We start from the raw sequence: 22,478 nt of genomic DNA, 5'->3' as shown, positions 1-22,478 counted from the left end.
AAAAAAAAAAAAAGAGAGAGAGAGAGAATGAATCCTGGGCTAGTAATCAATCTTGGCTGTGCTGTTATTAGCTGTCTACTTTTAGGCAGGTCACGTTATCCCCTAGGTCATTTCTTCACTTCTGTTAGATCCAAAGATTTATTGTGAGGATCACATTAAAGACAGTATTTTTGGAAATTCTTTGAACGCTGTATAAATATCAGGGATTGTGCTGCATTTGTGGGATCAGGCTGTTTTGTTTCTGGTATAGGCCAGGTATGTGATAATTCAAGGAAGTAAAGTGTTAATCCCAGAGGTTTAAGTTCTGGAGAGCAAGGGCTTCTTTTTCCCAGTGGGGTGGTAATAGAGCACGGGCTCTGAGGACAAAGGCCCCGAACACTGTCCAATTCAGCTACTCACTAGTTTTATGTCTCTCTGTGAATCCTTTAGTTCACCTGAATTGCAATTTAAAATGGAACCTCATCTTCGAGATGGGGTAGTGATACTAACCAATGAGGTCACGAGGACCCAACATGAGAATGTATACCATAGCTTGTCGCCCAAGTTAGTCCGTTTTCTACTTGAGATTGCTGACTTGTCTTTCAGATGATGAGCTAGTCATGAACCCTAAAGTGTTTCCTCACATCAAGCTTGGAGACATTGTGGAGATTGCTCACCCCAATGATGAATACAGGTAAACATCTCATTAGGATCAAGGGGACTAACTGGGCAGCCTACTGTTTCCAAATATTTTAAGGGGCTTGCAAGGCAGGACAGCTCTTAGCCTTTACATGAAACTGTTCCTGCCCTTTGGGATTTGATAAAGCAATAATCTTTTAAAAAGTAGTCTATTCTTTCTGATTTTAAAGTCAGGATGACAACTCTGAAAAATTGTGTAGCATTTAGCTGTTTCCTGGAAGGCAAGTGCAGAGTTTCTTTGTTTCTAAGAGAACTTCTCCTCCTGGTTGTGCTGTAGGTTACAATATATCCAGAGGGATCTGTTTGCCTTTTGTAGGGGGTGAAGAAAGCTGGTTAATTACAGTTTACAACATCCTATCTCTTTGTTGCTTTCTCCCACAGCCCTCTGCTTTTGCAAGTCAAGTCACTTAAGGAAGATTTGCAGAAAGGTAAGAATTTCATCTCTCTTCTCTAAGGTTTTTATTTTTACACTTAGAGAAACTGTTCCAGAAACTGTAAGGAACGTGTCTCTTCATAATCTCAGGGAATGAGGGCATAGTACTTCTTTCCTTGTCAAAATGTGTGCCCCTAAAAAAATTGTCAGATTTCAAAACTGCCAAGGAATCTCGTTTGTCAGCATCCTGAGGGCACTGAAGAAACTGTCTTTATTGTTAGGAGGAAAGTTAATCTGACTAGGTAAAGCTTTATTCTTAACTTAAAAAAAAAAATTGTTGGCAAAGCATGCTTTCCTAAATGCTGTATTTTTTCACAAGATGTTTGTTAAGTGCCTACTCTAGGTGAGAGAAGATAACCTATCACAAATGTAGGACAGTATACTGGGAGCTTTTTGTCTTATTTATTTATTTAAATTTTATTTTTTCAGTGTTCCAAGATTCATTGTTTATGCACCACATCCAGTGCTCCATGCAATACGTGCCCTCCTTAATACCCACCATCAGGCTCACCCAACCCCCTACCCCCCTCCCCTCCAAAACTCTCAGTTTGTTTCTCAGAGTCCACAGTCTCTCATGGTTCATCTCCCCCTCTGATTTCCCACAACTCACTTCTCCCTTCTCCCAAGGTCCTCCATGTTATTATTTATGCTCCATAAGTAAGTGAAACTGGGAGCTTTTTGTAATGTCTCTTTTTATCTTCCCACACAACTCTTGATTGAGGGAGGGAACTTAGTCTCACTGAGGTGAATTGGCTTGCCTGACGTCAGTAAGTAGAGGAGCCAGAGCAGCCATTCTACTTACTCATTCTGGATCTGATCCTTTCTTTTTTCCTCTAATGAGTGTACCTCCAGTGAGCTGTTCAAGGAACCAAAATGTTAATTGATAGCAAATAAGGTAATTTCTTAAATGGTACTTCAAAGAAAAAAAAATTCTGATTTGCTCTAAAGGATGGTGATGCTCACTACTTTTATAATTCAGTATGATGGGGAAGCATTTTATAAAACCCAAATCTTGGGGTGCCTGGGTGGCTTAGTTGTTAAGCGTCTTCATTTGGCTCAGGTCATGATCCCAGTGTGCTGGGATCGAGCCCCGCATCGGGCTCCCTGCTTAGCAGGAAGCCTGCTTCTCCCTCACCAACTCCCCCTGCTTCTCCCTCACCAACTCCCCCTGCTTCTCTTCCCTCTCTCGCTTGTGTCTCTCTGTCAAATAAATAAATAAAATCTTAAAAAAAAAAAAAAAAAGACCAAAACCCAAATCCTAAGAGTTTTCTCCTTGCTCTCACCACCCCATCTCCTGCCATCTGGTATGTTTCTTACTTACTAGCTGTAAGGGCTCATTGAAAAGTTTGTTTCTCCCTTAACTACCTCGGCTACTTTCATTCCAAATGAGAAATGGTCTCCTTCTGAATTTTCACAGGTCTTTGAACTTTTTTTTTTTTTTTTTAAGATTTTATTTATTTATTTGACAGACAGAGATCACAAGCAGGCAGAGAGGCAGGCAGAGAGAGAGGAGGAAGCAGGCCCCCCGCTGAGCAGAGAGCCCGATGTGGGGCTCGATCCCAGGACCCTGGGATTAGGACCTGAGCCGAAGGCAGACGCCCAACGACTGAGCCACCCAGGCGCCCCGGTCTTTGAACTTTTTTAATGTTGCTCCTTGGTTTCTTTAATTTTCTCCCTCTGTCTCCATTTCTGTTTCTCTCGTTTTTAATTGCTGAAGGCTTGGGTCTTATTTCACATGCTTGTTTCACCTAAAAAGCTTTCAGATGCTGGAAGGCAGAGAGTTTTTCTTGCCCATGGCCAGCAGTCATTTGTGTTGCTTGTCAAATGACTACAGATTAGAATATATTTGCCTGCTTTTTCAGAATATGTTACCTGATCCAGATTTCTTCTGTTTCAGAAACTATTAGTGTGGACCAGACTGTGACTCAAGTGTTCCGATTAAGACCTTATCAAGATGTTTATGTGAATGTTGTAGACCCTAAGGTATGTGTTTGTTCTGGACTTGAGTATTTTTTGGGAATGATTAATACTGTTCCCAAGAGGTTGGGTCTCTAAGGAAATAATGAGTTACTTAAGTATAGTGTTGGATTATTAAATATGTGGTCATATGTAGGTCACTTAGATTGTAGGTATATATAGGTTGCACTTAAAGCCCTCAGTTTTTTATAAAAGCTTTCCTAAAAAGATTCTGTATATATAGGTATGTGTCAAGCTCAATGTAAAATTTGCTATTAAAATACTGTAATTTCCCTAGGTGTTCTTTTTTTTTTTTTGAAATGAGAAATGGTTCTATAATAGGTAAAATCATTGTTTAAAAGATACCACTGACATTATCTAGGGAAATAAAACACAGAGCTCAATATCCTGTGTAAGTGCCGGAATCAAGACTAAACACAGAATTATTACTTTGGTACTCTTTGCACTTAGTCATGATCCAGCTGCTGTAGCATCTGTTGTAGACTTATCGCCTGTACTCAGAAGCCTTTTCTGGCAGGATGAAATGCTGTTTGTCAGTGTTCTGTTATCAAATGTTCTTCCAGTAGTTTTCTTGTTTGCCAAAAAGTTTCTCCATGCTGAGTGTGCCTTATTTTAAGATGAAGTGCGGCAGAGTAATACAGAGAGATATATTTGATTATCCCTTTTAGGATGTGACCCTTGACCTAGTGGAATTAACCTTTAAGGATCAGTATATAGGCCGTGGAGATATGTGGCGACTAAAGAAAAGTTTGGTAAGATGTGATTAAAAAAAAAAAAAAAGTCTGTTACTTTTCCTGTTATATTAAATAATCCATTTTCCTTGTAGAGATTTAATAGGGAGAAGGGTATAAAATCATTTCTAAAACCAGCTTCACAAATAATTGTTGTAAACCCTTTGTGTATCTTATTCCATTCTCTCTGTGGTTTTTTTGAGCTCTGTTTTTGCTTGTTTATAGATTTTTACTCCACATTTTTGGTTCAAATGGGAAATTATAATATTACCTTACATTTGAGTGGAACTTTAGCTTTCACACGTTCATGTCATTCCCATGGATAGCTATTTATTACCCTTCATTTATAGATGTGAAAATTGAGATTGAGAAGATAAGTGATTACCCAAGACTAAAAAACTATAGTTAGTAGTTGACACCAGGCTAGAATCCAGATCTTGTCGCTTCCTGGTTAAGCTGCTTTTTGCCATACCCTCCCATTTTCCTGATCTATTTATTTTGAGTTAACATTTTCCACTTAAAATGATCAATTCATTGTGAGCTAGTGCTGAAAATTTTTCTTATTGGGCATTTTGAGCATTGTGAAGCAACGAATTATAGATGGAATTTCCATAACAGTGAATATTTTCAGAAAAAAATATGTTCATTTTTTATTGGACAGGGAAGGGTTCCATTCTATAAAATGAGAGCTAAAATGAGAAATGAATGTTGTGTAATTAAATAAGCATGTAAATAGAGATATGTATGCAGACATATGTGAAGATAGCGTGTTAGTGAAGCTGGGCACTTATTTTCCACCTGGTCTTTATTATTGTCTATACTTGTCACACTCTTAAGAACCTACAGTTATACTTGCCCCAGCAGGTTTGCCTATAGGGTAAATCTATTACTCCCTTGTTAATTGAACCTTTGGTTGTTAGAAGAAATTAAAAAGGCAGGAGACCTTCTTTGTGACCTTGATGTGTTGTTGAATCTCATATTCTCTCTGTCTGTCTTCCTTAGGTCAGCACATGTGCCTATATCACTCAAAAGGTGGAATTTGCTGGCATCAGGTAGGTATTACATCACTCTTGACTTATCAGTTAATATCTAGGAGTAGGATCTAGTGCAGTAACTGTAGGGATACGTACTGCATTTGAGGTGTGTGGTGTCCATATAATAAAATACATGATAGCTTAAAGGATTAGACTGTTGTTGCTAAAACAAACCAAAAAATCCCGAAGTACACTACAGTAGTTTTAACTTGAGTGGAAGTTGCTGAAGCCACATGGTATTCTGTAACAAAGGAGGCATAGCCTCATAATTTCAGAACAAGAAAAAGCCTTAGATGAATGTATTTAATCAAACCTTCTCATTTTACAGATTCAGAAACATACTTGGAGATACAAAAAGACTAGCCCAGTAGTTCCTGATTTGCTGCCTTTTTTTTTTTTTAATTTTTTAAAGATTTTATTTATTTATTTGACAGAGATCACAAGTAGGCAAAAAGGCAGGCAGAGAGAGAAGGAAGCAGGCTCCCCACTTAGCAGAGAGCCCGATGCGGGGCTCGATCCCAGGACCCTGAGATCATGACCTGAGCTGAAGGCAGGGGCTTTAACCCACTGAGCCACCCAGGTGCCCCGATTTGCTGCCTTTTTAACCATATTGCACTGCCCTTGATTTATTAAAATGATTCCTAAATTTCAGTTTGTAAAGAAGAGAGAAAAAGGGATTTTTTGAAAGCCCTTTTAATTTGAAAAGCACAACATCCACAGAGTAAAGCCTTCAAACAGGGCAAAAAGGTGTATAATGAAAAACAAATCCTTCTCCTTAGAAGAAATGTTATGTTATGTTATACATAACAAATTCTTAGGAGAATTTGTTATGTATAACACAAGCATGTTTACATCTGGTTGACTCACATTTTTTTTTTTTAAGATTTTATTTATTTATTTGAGAGAGTGAGAGTTCACATGTGAGCGAGTAGGAGCAAAGGGAGAGGGAGAGAGAGAATCTCAAGCAGACTCCCTGCTGAGCATGGAACCCAAAGTGGGGCTCAATCTCAGGACCCAAGACCATGACCTGAGCCAGAATCAAAAGTCAGACACTCAATCCACTGAGCTACCCAGGTGCCCCTGGTTGACTCACTTTTAATGGCACTAGGATTGATCAGTGGGTTCCAGTGAGGTAGTCTGGTCCTCCATTATGAAGTTCCCCATCAACTTTTCACCTAATGGTATCACCCATTGATGATCGTTGCATGTTAGTGATTTTCTGATTCAGTCATTTCTCCTACCTTTGTTAGCCAGAATCCATTCATTCATCCATCCATTAATCCATCCATCCATTCATTTCTTTCTTTCTTTCTTTCTTCCTTTCTTTCTTTCTTTCTTCTTAAGATTTATTTATTTATTAAAGAGAGTGAGAGAGAGAGATAGTGCATGCATGCAAGCACACAGAGGGAGAGGGAGAAGCAGACTCCCCACGGAGCAGGGAGCCTGATGTGGGACTTGATCCCAGGACCCTGGGGATCATGACCTGAGCTGAAGGCAGACACTTAACTGACTGAGCCACCCAGGCACCCTCAGAATCCCTTTTGTAAAGAGCATTTCATCATCAACTAGGGCTAATTGGTTAGTCAGAACTACTGATCTAAAGGAAAGAAAGGATAAAGGATTAATTTTTTTTTTTCCCAAAAAGGGGATGGTTTAAAAATTGGAGGGTCAAGATTCTTTGAGAAATTTTAGTAAAAGATTATAAAGCACAGCCCAAGAAGTGACTAAGCCTTGAGCTAAACAAGAAATGTAACCTAGATTCATGCTTTCCGGTACAACTTAGTCTCTCTGAGGTGGTGGACCAGGAGTCAGGAAACCTATAATCTGTTCCTGTACTGCCAGTGATTAGTGGGGTGATGTTGGGCAGGTCAGGGAGACTTTGAGTCTACTCCTCTGCAAAATGAAATGGTTGGTTTAGAATCTTTTTCCATAAAGGACCAGAGAGTAAATATTTTACGCTTTGGGCTACATGGTTCTCAGGTCTCTGTTGCAAATTTTTTGTTTTTTGGGTTTTTTTTTTTTTTTTTTTTTTAGCATTTAAAAATATAAAATCCATTCTTAACTCTGAGCCACATAAAAATAGGAGATGGACTGGATTTGGCCTGTGGGCTATAGTTAGCTGAGCCCTGGTTTAGAAACCACTCAGATACCTTTCATTCTTAAATTTCTTGTTTTTCTGTGCAAGTGCCCATATCCACATGGTGCCAGATACAGAAATGAGAACCCTGACATAATGTTAGGCTTAGACTTTTAAAGATCTGTCCTAATATTTTGCTCATTCATGGTTAAATGTAAACCACAGTCTTCTACTATTTCTCCAGAATACTTACTTATAATCTTCCTACACTGAATCAAAAGTCACTTTCTTTCCTACAAGGAGGCATGCAAATTAAGAAGACAAAAAGAAAAAAAGAAGTAAAGAAAGAAACTAAAAAAAAAGATACTCTGGGCCTCACATAACAAAAGGTAGTCGTTATTTACATAAAGTCATAATTATTGAAGTTTTCCGTAACTTAGCTTCTTTACTTGGTAATTTAGTTAATTCTTAAGGACATATGAGACAATTTCATTACCTTGAGACCTTGCCTTTGAGGCATCATTTTTCCTTCAAAGGTAAACATTTTGATTTTCTCAGACTAAATTCCCAATGTATTCTTCAAAATGTTAAAAATAAACTCTGCAATCGATAATTTTAAAAAAATTAAAATTTTAAAAGAAAAATACTGCACTAAAATCCTATCTCCTAAAAATTAGCATTTTGCTTTTTTAAAAATATGGAACTTAAAAACCTAGTCCATTTGATTTCATCGTGAAGTTTTTCCAGGTAGTTTTGGGACAGCTGACTAGCTAAGGTATCTTTTTTTTTCTTACTGAAAAAAAGATTTTTTTTCTGATCAGACTCCAGAGGGAGCAACACCAAATAATTTCTGGCCTTGACTTCTCAGCTGTCCAGAAGCAGACAGAGCAGTGTGGAGAGTCATAGTTAAACCCCCTTGAAATACCCAGTTTGGGGCGCCTGGGTGGGCTCAGTGGGTTAAGCCGCTGCCTTCGGCTCAGGTCATGATCTCAGAGTCCTGGGATCGAGCCCCACATCGGGCTCTCTGCTCAGCAGGAAGCCTGCTTCCTCCTCTCTCTCTGCCTGCCTCTCTGCCTACTTGTGATCTCTCTGTCAAATAAATAAATAAAATCTTAAAAAAAAAAAAAAAAAAAAGAAATACCCAGTTTGGGTGTTTTCCTGCTAGATCTGTTGTATCGCAGATCTGGAATCTTCTCTGACTTGAGTCTTCTATGGTGGCCATTCTCTTAGAATGTCTTCTCTAACTATAGTATTAGTACTAAGTACCACTTTTTTTTTTTTTTTAAGATTTTATTTATTTATTTGAGAGAGAGACAGTGAGAGAGAGCATGAGCGAGGAGAAGGTCAGAGAGAGAAGCAGACTCCCCGTGGAGCTGGAAGCCCGATGCAGGACTCGATCCTGGGACTCCAGGATCATGACCCGAGCCGAAGGCAGTCGTCCAACCAACTGAGCCACCCAGGCGTCCCTAAGTACCACTTTTTATCACATGTTAGATACCAGGCATATACTAAGTATTTTTTATATATAATATGTGTTCAATATAGGCAGTTTGAAAAATGGAAAAAAGAAGCAGGGAAGAGAAACATAACATTACTACTCAGAATCAACCACTATTAACATTTTGACATAGTTCTGTCAAAATATTCTGCTTTTTGGCTTGAGACCATGTAGTATACGTGATTTTACATTCTGTGGGAAAAAAAAAAAACACAAAAAACCCTGAAAACTTTGCTTTCATAATTTGAAAAAAAAAACATTTATTCTAGAAAATTTGGGTAGTACAGAGAGTATAAAGAAAAAAAAACTTGGGGTACCTGGGTCTCAGTTGGTTATGCTTTTGCCTTCAGCTCAGGCCTTGTCTGAGATCGAGCCACTCATCAGGATCCTAGCTCAGTGGGGTTCTCTTCCTCCCTTTCCCTCTACCCCTACCCCCACTCATGCTTATGTGTGCATGTTTTCTCTGTCTCAAATAAATAAATAAAATCTTTAAAAAAAAGGTGGGGTGCCTGGTGGCTCAGGTAGTAAAGTGTCTGAATTCAGCTCAGGTCATAATCCCAGGGTCCTCGGATCAAGCCCCACATCAGGCTCCCTGCTGAGTAGGGATTGTGCTTCTACCTCTTCCTTTGCTGATCCCCCTGCTTGTGCTCTGTCTTTCTCAAATAAATAAATAAAATCTTAAAAAAAAAAGTAGAAAACTTACGGTGGAATATAAGCTATGTATAGGTAACCACTATTAAATTTTAGTGTGACCTTTCAGTATTTCTTTTATTTAAAAAAAATTTTTTTAACAGTGAATTATCCTTTTAATGTATTGTTGAATGCTGTTTGCTAATATCTTTTTAAAAAAATTTTTACTAACATATAATGCATTATTAGCCCCATAGTACAGGTCTGTGAATCGTCAGGTTAACATACTTCACAGTTCATATGTTCATATGTTCATAGCACATACCCTCCCCAATGTCCATAACCCAGCCACCCTCTCCCTGCCCCCTCCCCCTGGCGAGCCTCAGTTTGTTTTGTGAGATTAAGCGTCTCTTATGGTTTGTCTCCCTCCCAATCCCATCTTTTTTCATTTTTTCCTTCCCTACCCCTTAAACCCTCCACTTTGCCTCTTAAATTCCTCATATCAGGGAGATCATATGATAATTGTCTTTCTCTGATTGACTTATTTCACTCAGTATAATACCCTCTAGTTCCATCCATGTCATTGCAAATGGGAAGATTTCGTTTCTTTTGATGGCTGCCTAGTATTCCATTGTATATATATATACACCACATCTTCTTTTTTTTTTAATTTATTTTTTATTTTTTTTTAATTTTTTTTTTTTAAAGATTTTATTTATTTATTCAACAGAGAGAAATCACAAGTAGGCAGAGAGGCAGGCAGAGAGAGAGGAGGAAGCAGGCTCCCCGCCGAGCAGAAAGCCTGATGCGGGGCTCGAACCCAGGACCGCTCAGTGGGTTAAGCCGCTGCCTTCGGCTCAGGTCATGATCTCAGAGTCCTGGGATCGAGCCCCACATCGGGCTCTCTGCTCAGCAGGAAGCCTGCTTCCTCCTCTCTCTCTGCCTGCCTCTCTGCCTACTTGTGATCTCTCTGTCAAATAAATAAATAAAATCTTAAAAAAAAAAAAAAAAAAAAGAAATACCCAGTTTGGGTGTTTTCCTGCTAGATCTGTTGTATCGCAGATCTGGAATCTTCTCTGACTTGAGTCTTCTATGGTGGCCATTCTCTTAGAATGTCTTCTCTAACTATAGTATTAGTACTAAGTACCACTTTTTTTTTTTTTTTAAGATTTTATTTATTTATTTGAGAGAGAGACAGTGAGAGAGAGCATGAGCGAGGAGAAGGTCAGAGAGAGAAGCAGACTCCCCGTGGAGCTGGAAGCCCGATGCAGGACTCGATCCTGGGACTCCAGGATCATGACCCGAGCCGAAGGCAGTCGTCCAACCAACTGAGCCACCCAGGCGTCCCTAAGTACCACTTTTTATCACATGTTAGATACCAGGCATATACTAAGTATTTTTTATATATAATATGTGTTCAATATAGGCAGTTTGAAAAATGGAAAAAAGAAGCAGGGAAGAGAAACATAACATTACTACTCAGAATCAACCACTATTAACATTTTGACATAGTTCTGTCAAAATATTCTGCTTTTTGGCTTGAGACCATGTAGTATACGTGATTTTACATTCTGTGGGAAAAAAAAAAAACACAAAAAACCCTGAAAACTTTGCTTTCATAATTTGAAAAAAAAAACATTTATTCTAGAAAATTTGGGTAGTACAGAGAGTATAAAGAAAAAAAAACTTGGGGTACCTGGGTCTCAGTTGGTTATGCTTTTGCCTTCAGCTCAGGCCTTGTCTGAGATCGAGCCACTCATCAGGATCCTAGCTCAGTGGGGTTCTCTTCCTCCCTTTCCCTCTACCCCTACCCCCACTCATGCTTATGTGTGCATGTTTCCTCTGTCTCAAATAAATAAATAAAATCTTTAAAAAAAAGGTGGGGTGCCTGGTGGCTCAGGTAGTAAAGTGTCTGAATTCAGCTCAGGTCATAATCCCAGGGTCCTCGGATCAAGCCCCACATCAGGCTCCCTGCTGAGTAGGGATTGTGCTTCTACCTCTTCCTTTGCTGATCCCCCTGCTTGTGCTCTGTCTTTCTCAAATAAATAAATAAAATCTTAAAAAAAAAAGTAGAAAACTTACGGTGGAATATAAGCTATGTATAGGTAACCACTATTAAATTTTAGTGTGACCTTTCAGTATTTCTTTTATTTAAAAAAAATTTTTTTAACAGTGAATTATCCTTTTAATGTATTGTTGAATGCTGTTTGCTAATATCTTTTTAAAAAAATTTTTACTAACATATAATGCATTATTAGCCCCATAGTACAGGTCTGTGAATCGTCAGGTTAACATACTTCACAGTTCATATGTTCATATGTTCATAGCACATACCCTCCCCAATGTCCATAACCCAGCCACCCTCTCCCTGCCCCCTCCCCCTGGCGAGCCTCAGTTTGTTTTGTGAGATTAAGCGTCTCTTATGGTTTGTCTCCCTCCCAATCCCATCTTTTTTCATTTTTTCCTTCCCTACCCCTTAAACCCTCCACTTTGCCTCTTAAATTCCTCATATCAGGGAGATCATATGATAATTGTCTTTCTCTGATTGACTTATTTCACTCAGTATAATACCCTCTAGTTCCATCCATGTCATTGCAAATGGGAAGATTTCGTTTCTTTTGATGGCTGCCTAGTATTCCATTGTATATATATATACACCACATCTTCTTTTTTTTTTAATTTATTTTTTATTTTTTTTTAATTTTTTTTTTTTTAAAGATTTTATTTATTTATTCAACAGAGAGAAATCACAAGTAGGCAGAGAGGCAGGCAGAGAGAGAGGAGGAAGCAGGCTCCCCGCCGAGCAGAAAGCCTGATGCGGGGCTCGAACCCAGGACCTGGGATCATGACCCGAGCCGAAGGCAGCGGCTCAACCCACTGAGCCACCCAGGCGCCCCACACCACATCTTCTTTATCCATTCCTCTGTTGATGGACGTCTAGGTTCTTTCCATAATTTGGCTATTGTGGACACTGTTGCTATAAATATTCGGGTGCACGTGCCCCTTCAGATCACTACATTTGTATCTTTAGGGTAAATACCCAGTAGTGCGATTGCTGGGTCATAGGGTAGCTCTATTTTCAACTTTTTGAGGAACCTCCATACTGTTTTCCAGAGTGGCTGTACCAGCTTGCATTCCCACTAGCAGTGAGGAGCGTTCCCCTTTCTCCCCATCCTCGCCATTATCTGTCGTTTCCTGACTCATTAATTTTAGTCATTCTGACTGGTGTGAGGTGGTATCTCATTGTGGTTTTAATTTGTATCTCCCTGATGCTGAGTGATGTGGAGCACTTTTTCATGTATCTCTTGGCCATCTGGATGTCTTTGCAGAATTGTCTGTTCATGTCCTCTGCCCATTTCTTGATGGATTATTTGTTCTTTGGGTGTTGAGTTTGCTAAGTTCTTTATAGATTTTAGATACTAGCCCTTTATCTGATATGTCGTTTGCAAATATCTTCTCCCATTCTGTCAGGTGTCTTTTGGTTTTGTTGATTGTTTCCTTTGCTGTGCAAAAGCTTTTGATCTTGATGAAGTCCCAATAGTTCGTTTTTGCCCTTGCTTCCCTTGCCTGTGGTGATGTTTCTAGGGAGAAGTTGCTGCGGCTGAAGTCGAAGAGGTTGCTGCCTGTGTTCTCCTCAAGGATTTTGATGGATTCCTGTCTCATATTGAGGTCTTTCATCTATTATGAGTCTGTTTTTATGTGTGGTGTAAGGAAATGGTCCAGTTTCATTTTTATGCATATGGCTATCCAGTTTTCCCAATACCATTTGTTGAAGAGACTATTTTTTTTTCCATTGGACATTCTTTACTGTGTTGTCAAAGATCAGTTGACCATAGAGTTGAGGGTCTATTTCTGGGCTCTCTATTCCATTCCATTGATCTATGTGTTTGTTTTTGTGCCAGTACGATACTATCTTGATGATGACAGCTTTGTAATAGAGCTTGAAGTCTGGAATTGTGATGCCACCAATTTTGGCTTTCTTTTTCAATACTCCTCTGGCTATTCGAGGTCTTTTCTGGTTCCATATAAATTTTAGGATTATTTGTTCCATTTCTTTGAAAAAAATGGATGGAATTTTTTTTTTTTTGATGGGATTTTGATAGGAATTGCATTAAACATGTAGATTGCTTTAGGTAGCATAGACATTTTCACAATATTTGTTCTTCCAATCCATGAGCATGGAGCATTTTTCCATTTCTTTGTGTCTTCCTCAATTTCTTTCATGAGTACTTTATAGTTTTCTGAATATAGATTCTTTGCCTCTTTGGTTAGGTATCTTATGGTTTTGGGTGCAATTGAAATGGGATCAACTCCTTAATTTCTCTTTCTTCTGTCTTGTTGGTGGTATATAGAAATGCAACTGATTTCTGTGCATTGATTTTATATCCTGGCACTTAACTGAATTCCTGTACAAGTTCTAGCAGATTTGGAGTGGAGTCTTTTGGGTTTTCCACATATAGTATCATATCATCTGCAAAGAGTGATAGTTTGACTTCTTCTTTGCCGATTTGGATGCCTTTAATTTCTTTTTGTTGTCTGATTGCTGAGGCTAGGACTTCTAGTACTATGTTGAATAGCAGTGGTGATAATGGACATCCCTGCTGTGTTCCTGACCTTAGTGGAAAAGCTCTCAGTTTTTCTCTATTGAGAATGATATTTGCTGTGGGTTTTTCATAGATGGCTTTGATGATATTGAGGAATGTTCCCTCTATCTCTACACTCTGAAGAGTTTTGATCAAGAAAGGATGCTGTACTTTGTCAAATGCTTTTTCAGCATCTATTGAGAGGATCATATGGTTCTTGTTCTTTCGTTTGTTAATGTATTGTACCACATTGATTGATTTGCGGATGTTGAACCAACCGTGCAGTCCTGGAATAAATCCCACTTGGTTGTGGTAAATAATCCTTTTAATGTAATGTTGGATCCTATTGGCCAGTATTTTGGTGAGAATTTTCACATTTGTGTACATCAAGGATATTGGTCTGTAATTCTCTTTTTTGATGGGGTCTTTGTCTAGTTTTGGGATCAAGGTAATGCTGGCCTCATAAAATGAGTTTGGAAGTTTTCCTTCCATTTCTATTTTTTGGAACAGTCTCAGGAGAATAGGAATGAATTCTTCTTTAAATGTTTGGTAGAATTACCCTGGGAAGCCGTCTGGCCCGGGCTCTTGTTTGTTGGGAGATTTTTTTGATCACTGCTTCAATCTCCTTACTGGTTACGAGTCTGCTCAGGTTTTCTATTTATTCCTGGTTCAGTTTTGATAGTTTATATGTCTCTAGGAATGCATTCATTTCTTCCAGATTGTCAAATTTGCTGGTGTATAGTTGCTCGTAATATGTTCTTATCATTGTTTGTATTTCTTTGATGTTGGTTGTGATCTCTCCTCTTTCATTCATGATTTTATTTATTTGGGTCCTTTCTCTTTTCTTTTTGATAAGTCTAGTCGGGGATTTATCAATCTTATTACTTCTTTCAAAGAACCAGTTCCTAGTTTCGTTGATTGGTTCTACCGTTTTTGGGTTTTTTGTTTGTTTCATTTTCATTGATTTCTGCTCTGATCTTTATTATTTCTCTTCTCCTACTTGGGTTTAGGCTTTCTTTGTTGTTCTTTCTCCAGCTCCTTTAGGTGTAGGGTTAGGTTGTGTATTTGAGACCTTTATTAATTCTCTTCTCCTACTGGGTTTAGGCTTTCTTTGTTGTTCTTTCTCCAGCTCCTTTAGGTGTAGGGTTAGGGTGTATTTGAGACCTTTCTTGTTTCTTGAGAAAGGCTTGTATCGCTATATATTTTCCTCTCAGGACTGCCTTTGCTGTGTCCCACAGATTTTGAATAGTTGTGTTTTCATTTTCATTTGTTTCCATGAATTTTTTCAATTCTTCTTTAATTTCCTGGTTGACCCATTAATTCTTTAGTAGGATGCTCTTTAGCCTCCATGTAATTTGGGTTCTTTCCAACTTTCCACTTGTGATTGAGTTCTAGCTTCAGCGCATTGTTTGAGAATATGCAGGGAATGATCCCAGTCTTTTGGTACTGGTTGAGACCTATTTGTGACCCAGGATGTGTTCTATTCTGGAGAATGTTCCATGTGCACTAGAGAAGAATGTGTGTTCTGTTGCTTTGGGATGGAATGTTCTGAATATATCCGTGATGTCCATCTGTTCCAGTGTGTCATTTAAGGTTTATTTTCTTGTTGATCTTTTGCTTGGATGATTTGTCCATTTCAGTGAGGAGGGCGTTAAAATCCCCCACTATTATTGTATTATTATTATTATTTTTTTTAAAGATTTTATTTATTTATTTGAGAGAGAGACAGTGAGAGAGAGCATGAGCGAGGAGAAGGTCAGAGAGAGAAGCAGACTCCCTGCGGAGCCGGGAGCCCGATGCGGGACTCGATCCCGGAACTCCAGGATCATGACCTGAGCCGAAGGCAGTCGTCCAACCAACTGAGCCACCCAGGCGTCCCTATTGTATTATTTTTGATGTGTTTCTTTGATTTTGTTATTAATTGGTTTATATAATTGGCTGCTCCCATGTTAGGGGCATAGATATTTAAAATTGTTAGGTCTTCTTATTGGACAGACCCTTTGAGTATGATATAGTGTCCTTCCTCATCTCTTATTATAGTCTTTGGCTTAAAATCTAATTTATCTCATATAAGGATTGCCACCCCAGCTTTCTTTTGATGTCCATTAGCAAGGTAAATGGTTTTCCACCCCCTCACTTTAAATCTGGAGGTGTCTTTGGGTCTAAAATGAGTTTCTTGTAGACAGCATATTGATGGGTTTTGTTTTTGTATCATTCTGATACCCTGTGTCTTTTGATTGGGGCATTTAACCCATTTACATGCAGGGTAATTGTTGACAGATACGAATTTAATGCCAGTGTATTGCCTCTAAGGTGAGTGTTACTGTATATTGTTTCTGTTCCTTTCTAGTCTAGTAATTCTAGGCTCTCTCTTTGCTTAGAGGACCCCTTTCAATATTTCCTGTAGGGCTGGTTTGGTGTTTACAAATTTTTTTAGTTTTTGTTTGTCCTGGAAGCTTTTTATCTCTCCTTCTATTTTCAATGATAGCCTACCTGGATATAGTATTCTTGGCTGCATGTTTTTCTCATTTAGTGCTTTGAATATATTATGCCAGTTCTTTCTGGCCTGCCAGGTCTTTGTGGATAAGTCTGCTGCCAATCTAATATTTTTACCATTGAATGTTACAGACTTCTTGTCCCAGTCTGCTTTCAGGATTTTCTCTTTGTCACTAAGACTTGTAAGTTTTACTTTACTATTAGGTGATGGGGTGTGGACCTATTTTTATCGATTTTGAGGGGGGTTCTCTGCACCTCCTGGATTTCGATGCTTGTTCCCTTAGCCATATTAGGGAAATTCTATACAATAATTTCCTCCAATATACCTTCTGCTCCCCTCTCTCTTTCTTCATCTTCTGGAATCCCAATTATTCTAAGGTTGTTTCATCTTATAGTATCACTCACTTATCTCTCAAATTCTCCCCTCATGGTCCAGTAGTTGTTTGTCTCTCTTTTGCTCAGCTTCTTTGTTCTCTGTCATTTGGTTTTCTATATCACAATTCTCACTTCTGCCTCATTTATCCTAGCAGTAAGAGCCTCCAATTTTTATTGCCCCTCATTAATAGGTTTTTTGATATCAACTTGGTTAGATTTTAGTTCTTTTATTTCTCCAGAGAGGGTTTTTATTTCTCCAGACAGGGTTTCTCTAATATCTTCCAAGCCTTTTTTGAGCCTGGCTAGCACCTTGAGAATCATCATTCTGAACTCTAGATTTGACATATCACCAATATCTGTATTGATTAGGTCCCTAGCCTTTGGTACTGCCTCTTATTCTTTTTTTTTTTTTTTTGTGGTTAGTTTTTCCACCTTGTCATTTTATCCAGATATGAACGAGAGAATAAAATAACTAATAGGGTGGCAAAGACCCTAGATACATGTATGCTATCCAAATCAGAAGAGACCCCAAATCAAGGGGTGAAGAAAGGGGTAAAAGGGAGTTTAAAAAAAATTTAAAAAGAAATAAAAAAAAAACATATATATATATATATATATATTAGACTGGTGAATAGAACAGAGCCACCCACTTGATTTTGGGTGTATTTTGGTCTCTTAGAAGAGACCACTTCCCAGAATTTTAAAGAAAGAAAAACTTACATATATATAAAATTAAAGGTAAACACAATGAAGGAATAGAATGACTGTAAAGATGAAAATTTAAAAAAAATTTCTAAAAAGAATTGGTAAGATACATTGGTCAGTAAAAGAAAGAAAAAGAAGGTGGAGAGAATTTGGTCAGTCTGGAGACTAGAACAAAGCCCTGTGCTAGATTTAGGGTATATTTTGATCTATTAGAAGAAATTTTATCCCAAAATTTTTTTAGAAGAAAAAGCCTATATGTATACAAGAAATAAAGTTAGATACAATGAAGGTTAAAATGTGACTGTAATAATGAAGGTTTAAAAACATTTTTTTAAAGAAAGGTATTGTTAAGATAAACTAGTTAAAAAAATGTTGAAAGAGGAAAGAGGAAAAGTTAAAAAAATTAGAATAAGAAAAAAATTAAATTAAAAAAATTTAATTAACCTTGCAAGACTAAAGAATCATGGGGAGAATGCCATGCATTGCATGCTTTGCTTTCCCCTCCTCTGGAATTCCACTCTTGTCCTTGATCAGTGAGCTTGGTCTTGGCTGGATGTTCCTGCTGATCATCTGGGGGAGGGGCCTGTCATAGTGATTCTCAAAATGTCTTTGCCCAGGCGGAATTGCACTGCCCTTGCCAGGGTTTGGGCTAAGTAATCATCTTGGTTAGCTCTATGGAGTCTTTGTTCTGCTAACACTTTCCGTAGAGCTCTGGAGGACAGGAATTAAAATGGCGGCCTCCCACTCTCCGGCCCGGAATAGCCAAGAGCTTGGGCCCCACTCCTCAGTGCGTTCTTGGAGAAAAGTGCTCAGTCACTCCCCTCTCCCTGGTCTCCGGCCGCACTCCTAGCTCATCTGGCCTGCGACCAAGCGTTTCTGTCTCTGGCACACAAATGCAGTAGATTCCTGCTGCTCTGCTTTTCTGGCAAATGAAGGTGGGTTTCTCTGGATCTGCCACTTGTGGAGTCCCTGCTCAAATAGCAGTGGCCTCTCTGTGCCATGGATCACGGTTTAAGGTAACCCCGAGCTGAGAGCTCACTCCTTGGCTCTGTCTCTGTAGCCATCTTCCCCGCTCTGATACCTGCGTGCTACACTCAGACACTCCCAATCCTTCTGTGACCTTGCGGGACCTGAGAGCACACTCTCCCTGTGAGGGCTCCACCCCTGCTTAGCCTCTGGAGCAATGTTCTCAGTGGAGCAGACTTCTAAGGGTTCAAATTTTGTGCTCTGTTGCTCCACTGCTTGCCAGGAGCCGGCCTCTCCCTCCAGGGTCTATCTTTCTGTTGCTTCATATTCATTTCTCTGCATGTCGTACCTTTCAGAAAGTGGTCGATTTTCTGTTTCTAGAGTTGCTGCTCTTCTTCTCTTCGATCTCCTGTTGTGTTTGTAGGTGTTCGGAATGGTTTGATAACTATCTAGCTGAACTCCTGCGACCTGATGTCATCTCAGTCTGCTACTCCTCTACCATCTTGACTCTTTCTTTTATTTTTTTTTTAAAGATTTATTTAAGTATTTGAGAGAGAGAGAGCATGAATGAGAGGCAGAGGGAGAAGCAGACTCTCTACTGGGCAGGGAGCCCAATGTGGGTCTCAATCCCACAACTCCAAGATCATGACCTGAGCCAAAGGCAGGTGCTTAACTGACTGAGCCACCCAGGTGCCCCTTCTTTCCTTCCTTCCTTCCTTTCTTTTTTTATTTTTGATTAAGTAATCTCCATGTCCAAAGTGTGGCTTGAGCTCACAACCCAGAGATCAAGAGTTGCATGCATGACCTCCTGTTTGAATCGGGTACCCCTCAATGTTTTTTTCATGCATACACATGCATGCATATATTTTTATATAGATGATGATACTGTGTGTACTATTTTGTATCCCTTTTTTCTACTTAAAAGCTTATAAACACTTGTGGTGAAGTTAAAACTCCTTGTAAACGTGAGTTTAATGGTTGCATGATATTCTGTTGTCTGGTTACATCATAATTTACTTAACCTGTCTGCCATTGTTGGACATTCAGGTTGTTCAAAGCTGTGTTACACAGATAACAGGATAGTGACCATACTTTGCATTTATTTTAACTTCGTATTCACAGAAGGATGAAGTTTAGTTGTAAAGGATAGTGGAAGTCACTGATCCCCAATAGCTCACTCGATAGAAAAGGTAGGGGAAGTGCCCTGCCTAAGCTTCTACATAAATCAAGGGCTAGTACCCCCTGGGTTACCTTCATCCTCAAGGCTTGGCAGTGTGCCCTTCTGTCTTGTTGTAAGCCATGTGAGCTCTTAGGTTCTGAACTGGGGGATAATGGATTTTGTGTTTGCATTGGTCAGTGGCAGTTTTTCTTCCCTTGAACCAGCAGAAAAGAGAAGAAAATCTACCTCAGGGCCATTCTCAGGTCCTGTTTGGCAAAGGGCAGATTTTAGGTTTAGGAGCAAAGGTCAATACTGCATTTTCTATGTGTGTTTTATTTTTATGTTTATTTTTTAAAATTTATTTGACAGACAGAGATCACAAGTAGGCAGAAAGGCAGGCAGAGAGAGAGGAAGGGAAGCAGGCTCCCACCTGAGCAGAGAGCCTGATGCAGGGCTCGATCCCAAGACCCTGGGATCATGGCTCGAGCTGAAAACAAAAGCTTTAACCCACTGAGCCACCCAGGCGCCCCTGTATGTGTGTTTTATAAGGAACCATTTACATTGGAATTAATAACTGTTTCACAGTACACCAAGTACTCTCATTTACAGTGATCTCATTTACTGGATCTTCTCAAGAACTGTAGAAGATGGATGAGGCAGTGTTCTTATTAATCACATTTACTGATTTTTTAAAAAACTGGCTCAGAAAGATTGTGACTGGGGGTGCCTGGGTGGCTCAGTCTGTTGAGCATCTGCCTTGTGCTCAGGTTGTGATCCCAGGGTTCTGGGATCAAGTCCCTCATCAGGCTCCTTGCTCAGCAGAGATCCTGCTTCTACCTCTACCTGCTGCTCCTCCTGCTTATGCACTCACACACACACTCTCTTTTTGGCAAATAAATAAAATCTTAAAAAAAATGATTACCATTGTTACGGTTCCTGCTAATACAAGTAGCTACTAGTACTCTTAACTCTGACACCTCCTATCCCAGCACTGTCCTGAACAGTTTACCCACAGTATGTGGTTTAATTCTCTGAGTAGCTCTATAAAGTAGACATCATTATTTCCTTTTTTAAGATAAGGGTGCTGGGCTTCAGAGTTATTTCCCTATGGCCGTTCATCTACTTAAGGACACTCAGAACTGTGATTCCTGCCGAGAGTAGTTCCACTCAAGGCTGGTCATCTGAGAAGGACATACTCTTTGAACTATGCTATCCATTTCACGCCCTTAATAAGTTGCAGAGCAAAAGACATTAAGCCCCAAAGTGCAATATCAAGTCGCCATGAAAATTTTTCAGAGTGGCCTCCATTGAATAGGGACTCTGTCCCATGCCTCCTAATGGCTTGTCTTCTAATCCTGATATTAAGATGGATTTTTGTTTTTGTTGAAACTCATCATATCAAAGCTGGGATTAGCAAAATTGTTTGTCAGTTCTTCCTAATTATTTTTGTGACATGGACCCTCTAGAGATTTGACAAGAACTGTAATTCTTTGCCTAGAAATCTTTGCATGATTTCAGAGGATTCATGGATTTCCTGAAGCCCTTCCTGAGACTTGCATGTTGCCTATGGATTCCCAGATTAAGAACTGTCATATACATTCAGTATACTCTGAGAATTATCTTTTATTCCCTTCTATTTTTAATGACAAAACAGATCTAAAACTGGAGCTTCTGGAAGAACCACTTGTTCTTGCTTGTTTCATACTTCTCCTCGAACTTGACCTTGGCCTCTCTTCGGGCCTTGCGTTTAAGAGTAGGGTCTCTGAAGATGTCCTGTTGATGACAGTTTTGTCTAAGGGGGTATCCACAGAGTACCTTGTGGGCATGAAGTTGTTTGTAGTTACCAACTTTCACAAAAAACTTGATCTTTGATCTCTTGGTGATTTTCTTCTTACCCATGGCAGCTGTCACTTTGTGGGGATAGTGGTCAATTCCAATCAGTAAAGTATGGCTGTAGGGACAGTTTGAGGTGTCATCATCAATGCTTTGTGTCTGGAGCAGTGTCTGGCCAGGACCAGCACCACCTTCCTGGGTTTCATGAACTTGTCCATCTTGACACCAGCCACTCCAGCCCATAGCAGAAAGGAAGAAAGGGCACTCCACTCCATTCTGAGAATTCTTTATGTTGCGTAATCTGTTTATGGCATTCTCTCTGGAAATTGGTAACTGGGCAGGTCATTTAGGGATAAGTATCAGAGTACAGGGAGGCACCCTGAAGTTATCCCTGTTTCTTTGTGTTTTATGTAAGACTTGCAATAACCCTGTGTGTCTATCTTTTCAGGGCACAGGCTGGCGAGCTGTGGGTCAAGAATGAGAAGGTCATGTGTGGTTATATCAGCGAAGATACCAGGGTGAGACTGATAAAATGCCTTTTGGTTTTGTTTCTTCATACCATTATGTCTGAGTCCTGAAACCAAAAACAAATCAGAAACAATAAAAAACTTCATTATCTCCTGATGGGTACTGTTCACCCTGGTAAGTAATATTGTAATATTGTTAAGGACTCCCGGAATTCTTTTTTTCTATTTTTAAAGATTTTATTTATTCATTTGACACAGAGAAAGAGAGATCACAAGTAGGCAGAAAAGCAGGCAGACGGGGAGGGGGAAGCAGGCTCCCCGCTGAGCAGAGCGTTGGATGCGGGGCTCAATCCCAGGACCCTGGGATCATGACCCGAGCCAAAGGCAGAGACTTAACCCACTGAGCCACCCAGGCGCCCCAAGGACTCCTGGAATTCTAATGTTTTATAGTTGGAGCTCTCCAGTTTGGGGTCAATCTTTGTTTTTTCTTCTTATTTATTTATTTATTTATTTATGAGAGAGAGAGAGAGAGAGAGAGAGCGAGCAAGCGTGCGGGCATAAATGGAGGGAGGGGCACAGGGAGAAGCAGACTCCCCCCTGAGCAGGGAGCCTGGTGGGGAACTCAATCTCAGGACCCTGGGATCATGACCTGACTAGAAGGCAGATGCTTAGCTGACTGAGGCACCCAGGTGCCCCTTTGTTTTCTCTTCTGAAAGAGGTCTAAACATGGAAATGCAGTGTCTAGTTTGGAGGCTTCGATGCCTGCTAGTACATAGCAAAGGTTAAACTCAGTAGAAGACTGCAGTTGGTAAACATCAACAGAGACTTTTGTGAAG

At 39.5% G+C, this 22,478-nt stretch overlaps 1 protein-coding gene and 1 pseudogene across 3 annotated transcripts in view; one reads left to right on the top strand and one right to left on the bottom strand.

Annotated features, from left to right (window-relative positions):
- Positions 1–22,478, top strand: part of LOC111160011 (DEP domain containing 5) — a 137,305-nt gene that overhangs the window by 3,362 nt on the left and 111,465 nt on the right. For all 3 annotated transcript variants that reach the window (XM_022522780.1, XM_022522781.1, XM_022522782.1), the window contains 6 exons: positions 586–673; positions 1,060–1,106; positions 3,009–3,094; positions 3,757–3,840; positions 4,822–4,871; positions 21,624–21,693. In XM_022522780.1, the coding sequence (XP_022378488.1) occupies positions 586–673; positions 1,060–1,106; positions 3,009–3,094; positions 3,757–3,840; positions 4,822–4,871; positions 21,624–21,693 (425 nt within the window). The remainder of the gene's footprint in view (positions 1–585; positions 674–1,059; positions 1,107–3,008; positions 3,095–3,756; positions 3,841–4,821; positions 4,872–21,623; positions 21,694–22,478) is intronic.
- Positions 20,999–21,393, bottom strand: LOC111160012 (annotated as a pseudogene).

The sequence above is a fragment of the Enhydra lutris genome, unplaced genomic scaffold (assembly GCF_002288905.1).
Source record: "Enhydra lutris kenyoni isolate GAN:26980312 unplaced genomic scaffold, ASM228890v2 scaffoldscaffold73, whole genome shotgun sequence".
In the NCBI taxonomy this organism is placed as follows: domain Eukaryota; kingdom Metazoa; phylum Chordata; class Mammalia; order Carnivora; family Mustelidae; genus Enhydra; species Enhydra lutris.
This window is presented reverse-complemented; position numbering and strand designations above follow the sequence as displayed.